Source organism: Centroberyx gerrardi, chromosome 11 (assembly GCF_048128805.1).
Source record: "Centroberyx gerrardi isolate f3 chromosome 11, fCenGer3.hap1.cur.20231027, whole genome shotgun sequence".
Classification (NCBI taxonomy): domain Eukaryota; kingdom Metazoa; phylum Chordata; class Actinopteri; order Beryciformes; family Berycidae; genus Centroberyx; species Centroberyx gerrardi.
In genome coordinates, this window is record NC_136007.1 from 18,845,989 (window position 1) to 18,854,209 (window position 8,221).

At 41.0% G+C, this 8,221-nt stretch overlaps 1 protein-coding gene across 1 annotated transcript; it reads left to right on the top strand.

The window, feature by feature from the left end:
- Positions 1–269: 269 nt before the first annotated feature.
- Positions 270–7,991, top strand: LOC139931824 (T-box transcription factor TBX2b-like). The gene is made up of 7 exons (XM_078286756.1): positions 270–625; positions 1,751–2,018; positions 2,467–2,613; positions 2,941–3,017; positions 3,117–3,271; positions 4,356–4,909; positions 7,575–7,991. Exons 1-7 carry the CDS (start codon positions 270–272, stop codon positions 7,989–7,991), a joined length of 1,974 nt encoding a protein of 657 aa, XP_078142882.1.
- The last annotated feature ends 230 nt before the right edge of the window (positions 7,992–8,221 follow it).

Below are 8,221 nucleotides of genomic sequence, written 5' to 3' on the forward strand. Positions count from 1 at the left end.
GAGTGAGAGGAGCGTGTTGGCACATGTTCCCAAAGTGCGCTGCCATCTCCTCGGTGGATGTAACGGCAGTGCGCGGAGACACCGAGGACCATCCCTCCCTGCCTCCGCCTGGACATTTTCAGTCCCTCTTGTGATCTCTTGGGTATGCCACAAAACTCATCCGCTCCTCTAAAGGTTGCTGCAGTTTGGATGTACGCCTGTGCGCCTGCAAGCAGGTGGCCACGGGGGTGCGTGGGAGTTCATATCGACTTGTGGGAGCGGATGCACTGATGAGAGATCCAGTCGACACGGCGGCTGCCATGGCTTATCACCATCCTTTCCAAGCTCACCGACCGGCCGCGTTCCCCATGTCAGCCTTCATCGCCACCGCTCATCCGCCGTTTTTCCCCGCGCTGACGTTTCCCGAGATCGCGTCCCTCTCCAAGCCTCCGCCGGAGCGGGCTGCCTCCGAGGCGGCGGACGCTCTGGCACACCGGCATCACCCGGCCCATCACCACCGCTCCCTGAAGAGCCTGCAGCCGGAGGAAGGGCACGAGGACGACCCGAAAGTCACTCTGGAAGCGCAGAATTTATGGGATGAATTTCACAAAATGGGAACTGAGATGGTCATCACGAAATCAGGAAGGTAAACAAATAAAGTACAATGGACTTCTTGGTTGCTCGAAAATAGCCTATAGTCTGACAGGCTATTTGTATAAGTGTGCCTGTGGTACTAAATGACGAGTTTATAGTGACGTTATTTTTCTTTTTCTTTTTTTACTGTTTTATTATTTTATTTTTTTAAATCTGCTAAGTATAATGTTCCCTAGTGACTTATAGTTTTGTCGTGACACTTGTATACCGTCCTAAATGGCAATATGAGCAAGCTAATGATACTGTGTAAAGTGCTGTGATATTATTTGTCTCTGAAAATAAATATTCACATATCTGATCAATATGTTGTCGTATAGGCTACTGCTATAGGCTATTGAATCGTAATTTTCAAAGGGCAACATTTATCTCCGATGTCTATTTACACTGTCAGTTCACAAGCTGCACTATACAAAGATGAGATAGGTGCAATATGATTGAACGAATGAATATTATCTAAAATCCAAATTAAAAAATAAAATAAATAAGTAGGCTTACAAAATGTTCACTGTCCTCATTAAGTAGTTTTCAAATGTCAAAGCTTTTAAGTCAGTAAGGCATCTGGATTTTTGGTTATCTTCTCTTCAAAAGAAGCCTAGTGATTCCCAAAATGGAGGTCGAAATGGAGTTAAATTTCATCATAATTTAATTTACTAGAAGTTAGCTCAGTGACAGATAACAGAATATGAGAGTGACTATAAATGATCAGATATTCTGATCAGAGGTTTAACTCCCCCAACTGGTATCCCCCTAATCATATCAAACGATAAAATGCTCTCAGATGGGGATCCATGAGACAAAACCTTACCAAACAGAGGTCCATCATGTCTGTGGGTTTCTTGTCATGGCGCATAAATGGGTCTAGGCCATATCTTAAATACAAAAAACAGAAGGGAAGGAGCGCTGCTTAGGGAGCTCAGTGTGTAGTTTCCAGCAGATAAGTTGTCCAAGGCACTCTTTCTCATCGCAAAAAAAATAAAATAAAATGCCTTTATTTCACATGGCAAAAACAGATTAAAAACACTGCACCTCTAGTCTAGGCTATATCTCATTTTGTCTGTGCATTAAACCACTGTCCTACTATTTGAAGCAGTCTGATGGTTGTTTTACTCTGTTACAGGAGGATGTTTCCCCCGTTCAAAGTTCGCGTGGATGGGCTGGATGAAAAGGCAAAGTACATCCTGCTGATGGATATTGTCGCTGCCGACGACTGTCGCTACAAGTTCCACAACTCCCACTGGATGGTGGCTGGAAAAGCAGATCCGGAGATGCCAAAGCGCATGTACATCCACCCGGACAGCCCGTCCAAAGGAGAGCAGTGGATGACCAAGCCCGTCGCTTTTCATAAACTCAAACTGACCAATAATATTTCGGATAAGCATGGATTTGTAAGTAGCAAGTTGAGCTGTTAAGGGTTTTGTCTTCTAAGTTGGCTGAGCTAGGCCTTCATGTTTCTTCCCCAAAGACAAGCCTAACGAAAAATCACTGTGTTATTATTTCAGTATCTATAATACTGGCTTATAATGTGTTTATGTTTCGTTTAACTTTATTTGTTATTGAACTCACAATTCAAATGTATTGCAAAGACAGCTATTGATATGATGATATTATGGGGTAGATCAAAGTAGGCTTGTCAGGTTGCTTTGAATCCAATTGTATTCAAGCGTTTATGTCATAACATTATGTAGCTTACCTAGTCATATCATCATAGCATTGAATAGCCTATTATCCTATAGGCCTACTTATTAGCCCACTTTGCAGTCCTAGGACACAATGAGAAATATGCACTTGCTGAAAAACAAATAGGTTGCATTGTCTATTTCCTTGATTTTCCAGACAATTTTGAATTCCATGCATAAATACCAACCCAGATTTCATATTGTGAGAGCCAACGACATAATGAAGCTTCCTTACAGCACCTTCCGGACTTATGTTTTCCCGGAGACGGAGTTCATCGCAGTCACTGCATATCAGAATGAGAGGGTAAGCAATCTCTCTCTCTCTCTCTCTCTCTCTCTCTCTCTCTCTCGCACCTAATCTAGTTGCGTGACTGCATGGAAATGCACGGAATGTAACTGAAAGGTGGATTTTACATCTTGAGCAAAAGAGAAAAACTTCTGAAAGTGAAATGACACCAGCTGACAGTCTAACATCTGTCTGATTTTACAAGCCACAAAGGGGCTTCACTTTGTATCCTACAGCTCAGGCTATTGGATATCGATTTCACCACTGTACTGATAACTCTAATAAAGTGAGGGCCTATAGATCTTTTTTTAGAATGACTGACTTGCATCTTTTTTCCTCCTCAAGATCACGCAGCTAAAAATCGACAATAATCCATTTGCCAAAGGATTCAGAGACACGGGAAATGGGAGACGAGAAAAGAGGTATGAGATGTGGTCCATTTGTTTTGCCATTAGAATACACTTAATGGAAATACCGGTAGGCCTGTAGATATGTCCTAGTAATCAAAGGCCGGTCTGCAGGAAACAGTTAACCCTTCCCTCGTTGCGCATGAGTGAGAGCCAGAGCAAAGTGGACCGGGACTGCGCAGAATCCGATGACTCCTGGTGTGAACAACCCAGTACCAGTGATCCGGTGCAGTCTCCGCTGGGACTGGTGTCCAACCCGGCCGGGCAAGGTGGGCTATGTTTTTCTATTTGATCTCATTCATTTTCTAATTGTTGTTCATACACGTCATACATGTTCATTTATGCTTTGCAAACCACGTATTAATCATTTAGCAGTAAACAAAACATAATTTTCAACTTTATATAATATAACTTTATCTAACTTTATGTAATGCTTATTTAAAAAATAACAAATAGCAAATAACAAATTACTAACAAACTGTTAAACAAAGGCAATCAAAAATCATTGATTTCATTTAACAGCTATGATACAATATATTTAACTTTAAGTAATTAGTATTTAAGTAATTAACTGATTTATTAACATGTCACTAAGTAATGATTAAATAATGCACATACTATCATTTACTATTAATTCTCAATGTGGGAAAATTAAGTTGGTAGTTAACCATAAAATTAGAATTAATATATAGCCTATAATGATCAACTTACCATTTATCAGTAATGGTTATTATAGTGTTCCCAGGTTTTCTTTTTTCAAGTCCTCTTTTCCAACATTATGCTGCAGAATTTAACAATGTTATTTGTGTTTTCTATAGTGTTAACTCATGTTAATGGGCCAAGGTGTTCTGTGGGTATGAGAAGTTCATCATAGGTCTGTTTTAGGTACATTTTTATATTGTAGCCTACACATGAAATGGTTAAGCAACAGGACATGTATTTTAAGAGTGTGGAAAAAACAATTTAAAATGTCATGAGCCAGCAGCTTGAGTAGTGGAGGGAAGTGGTTTGGAAGTGGATGTGAGATCAAATTTATGACTCGATTTGAGAAAACAAAAACAGCTTGTTTGTACTGAACTTTTAATTTTCTGGACCCTGGGGGTTACTCACAATGTCTTGGGTTCGACTTTGGCTCATGACATTTGTTGAATGTAATGTCTCTCTCGTCTATCATTCATATCTCTCCACATACTAATATAGTACTAATGAGGCAGAAATGTCAAATTAATCTTTAAAAAACTTGATTCTCTAAGTGCTCTAGGCTAAAGTGGACCTCAAGAGTAAAGACCTGCACTTTTCCACTGTTAATATCAAATTTCAGACATTTAATGAAAATAATGTTTTGTCCCTCAGATGAGATCAACTTTGGAAGTGATCAGGATGTTGATCCACAAGATGAGCAGTCCACTGGAGCCAGCTGTTCCAGGCCTGAACATGCATCTCCTTTGAGCCCAAAGAGCGAGGAAAGACCGGGGAACAGTTCTGGTCTCACTAAGCGAAATGACAGTCAGGACTCAACAAACGAAAACCCAGCGTTCAGTGTATCCGATAATACACACTCCAGGGAGACGGATTCTCCAAAGAGGGATGTAGATATTGGTGACTTGAGTGAAATCAACGATGGGTTTTCTCCTCTGAGCCCGTCTTCCCTCAGCGCCGGTCACCTTCACACCTTGGCTTTGTCAAACTTGCAGAGTCAGCAGTTTTTTAAGCTTGGACAGCCCTTGTTGTTTCACCCCGGACAGTTTTCAGTGAACCCAGAGGCTTTTTCCACTATGGGTATGGGGCATCTGTTTTCCTCTTTGCCTGGGGTGAATGGCCTTGAGAGTGGAGGCGTATCTTCTCAAAGCATCAGCTGCCCGACTCCCTTCATGTTCCACCTGTCACAGCAGATGTTGGCATCTCAGGTAGGCTACAGCAGGAGGACCTTTAACATATCCGTACTTCCAGTCCTAGCATAAGGACTACATGTCGACTCATTACACGTTACACGTTTAATATATATGGAGTGGGGCTATCAGCTTCCAGCCCAAGCCATAGGGTCTTCTTCTTAATGAGATCTAAATACTTCAAATTCAAGTCTATGTATGTACAAAATGTATGAAAAGCAATTTGTTTATATATCTGAGTAGACTAGAGGGTACCATAACAAATGAGGTATTAACACTAGTGATGGAACCTACATTTACATTACATTTAATACATGTAATAATCCATGACTTTTCCATATAAATAAATGTCCGTTTTGTTACTTTCTATTGCCAATTTCAATACAATAGTGATTAAACCTCTACCCAGTTCATGAAAGCTTTTACATTTGCTGCCCTAAACACCCACTATTGGGTAGGTCTTTCCCAGGAAAAATCCTCTGGCACACAGTATGTGTTTCATGTTACAGCAGTTTGTTTGGAATAAAAAGAAGAACTCAATAGTTAGCATGAGCAGCGATAGCCACCATGGCTGAACAGACAAAGAGAAGATCAGCGCATAGAGAAACTCAAACTTCAACAACAGAAAAGCCAAGGAAAAAGATGTCACAGTACTGGTATAGTGACTGATTGCCAAGTGATCTCTGGGAAGTGTAATGACCGAAGAGTAGAGTAAAATAAAATTCCTCAATCTGCAAAATGACCATAGCCTGGAGGTACGGGGAGCAGACATGGGTATCCAGTAGAGGGAGTGTATAGAGTGACATGGGAGAGTTTGGAGAAGACGTGGCGGGCTGCAGGATGCTGGGTGACATGTAGGGGCAGAGGGGAGTGTTTTGGGAGGCTGACTTGAAGGGAGTTGCAGTATAGTCCAGATGGGAAATGACTAAAGCTTGAATAAGGAGCTGGGCTGTGTCCCTGGTGAGGAAGGCTCTGAATCGACAGATGTTGCAGTGTGCTCGTCTGCAGGATCAGGTTGTGGCTGCAGTGGGAGCCTCGCACGACAGTCATCTGTGCAGAGCCACACCGAGGTTCTTGGCAGTCTGGGCAGGAGTCACCGTGGTCTTGTCATTAGTGATGGAGCGGGCTTGCAGGATTTCAGCTCCTTGGTTCTGTGTACTTAAAGGAGCCATTCAGTTGGTTCCCAAACATTTCTTCATGGAGTTGCATCTCCACTTTCCCTCAATTACTCCAAAGACTGAAAATTTGCCTTTTGATTGCTTATTATTTGATCTTTCACTTCGATCTTTCGCTATCTTTGAATTTAGAATATATAATGCAAGCTCAAAATTAGCTGTCATGAAACTTTGATGCATTGAGAGCATATGTCTTCTTTGCTTATTAGTCTTACAAGTCTCGTCTTGTGTCTAGGAGTTTTCAGACTGTCAGGTTTAACATGCTACTGTTGTTACTTGAGAAGGTTAGATGAATTACTCCTAGATCTTCAACTTTGCCGTTGGGACTGCCCATGTCAGCCATCTTCATTTTCTGCCATTTTGTATTTTATGCAGAACAGTCCAATAAGCTATTTCAATTTTTGTCCTATTTGCGCCAAAATCAAAATGTCCAGCTGCAAATAGTTTGATAAATTGACAATGTGAAATGTTCAAGATAGTTTGAACAATCTCCATCAAACTCAAGATGATGTTTGTAAAGTCATGATGAAATTGATTCATGGGGAGCTATAGGCTGCAGTATCACAATACTTCTCCCTTTATTTTCTCCTGAAGAAAGCGTTCGGAGGTGACTCAATAGGTAAAGCATCTGTCTCTCAAGCTGAAGATTGTGGATTGAAATCCAGGACTGTCTTTTTCAAAGTCATAAACTGCCAAGAGTAATAGCCGTATTTTCCACTAGAATGTTTAACCATCGTGAATAACTTGAAAATGATTTACGTCACACGTTACCAGGCCAGGCCAGAATTCCCACACCATAGGTCACACTGTCATAAAATCTCCTTACTTTTTTTTATCCTGTCTGCCTACCAATACAAGTCAATTGTTCAAAGCCTAGTTAGTACAGTTTATCCACCAAACTTCATGCATGCACTAAATGTATTCAGTTTGTCCACCGGTGTCCTGTTTGGAATTAAATAGGTTGTCAATGGAAATAATTTCTTGAATCTGTATTCAGATTGTGTGCCATTAGACTTTGACTACTTTTTACATTTTTATTTAAAGATGTTAAATTCATATTTTTAGATGCTGAACCAAATATCACAAATGCCAACTACATTTTATCTTCAGCTTCTGTTTCTTCTACTTGCTCTATGCGCTTGACACCAATCATACAATCACAGCAATATTATCCATCTGAATCTGCTGAAGTCATTTGTCAAGTCAAGTCACATTCTTTCCATCCTGGTTTGTGACCCATACATGGGGTTCACCTGCTCTTGGTGTAAAAATGTATTCTGTTTTTTTTTTTTTTTTCTATCATCACAATCACTGCTTACGGCTATATTTCTAAATGCTGTATAGCTTCATTCAGCTTCAACCTGCAGTGCAAATTTCACCTTAGCATATTCCAAAAACTAAAATCTTCTTTTAATTTTGCAAGGCAGTAGATGACTTAGAAATTGGAGATCAGACAATCCATTGTGTATTATTGGGGGAAATTAATAATTTTCTTTTTTTTCATACAGGGAATTTCAATGTCACCCTTTGGAGGACTGTTCTCATATCCGTATCACTACATGGCAGCACCAGCTGCAGTGGCCCCGGCTCTGCCCACCTGCTCTGCAACCTCTACGCTGGCCACAAACCATTGTTTCAGCAGCTCTCGTCCTTGGTTGCGATTCAGCCCTTATCAGATCCCCACCTCTGTTGCCTCAAGCCAAAACCTGCTCACCACCAGATTGCCTGGCAGTTTAAATGCAGGATCTGACTTGTCCAAATCAGGCAGCAGAGAGTCGAGTCCGGTGTCCGAGAGCCGCAGCTGCAAGGCTGGAGCCAAACAGAAGACTGTTTCACCCAAAACCATTGTTAAGGATTCCACTAATGAACTGCAAAGTATACAGAAACTGGTTGGAGGACTTGAGAAACCATGTCCCCCACAATAGACTCTCCTAGATGATATTATTCTGTCCTGATGCAGTGGATATGGGGTGATGGGTGTGGATAAAATGAAAAATAGGGTGCACAGACAAGTTCATAAAGGTGCACACATTTTAGGTGCAAGTCACCTAAAATGAATATATTCTCTTGTCGTAAAATGTATGAAGTTGCAATTAATGTCCTCATTATATTATCCTTGGTTAAAGCTAGAAATGCTGTCAATGAGGTAAGAGCT

Coding starts and splice junctions, on each gene's coding strand:
- LOC139931824 (XM_078286756.1), top strand. CDS start 270: ATGAGAGATCCAGTCGACACGGCGGCTGCCATGGCTTATCACCATCCT. Junction 626..1,750: donor GTCATCACGAAATCAGGAAG/GTAAACAAATAA, acceptor ACTCTGTTACAG/GAGGATGTTTCCCCCGTTCA. Junction 3,272..4,355: donor GTCCAACCCGGCCGGGCAAG/GTGGGCTATGTT, acceptor TTTGTCCCTCAG/ATGAGATCAACTTTGGAAGT.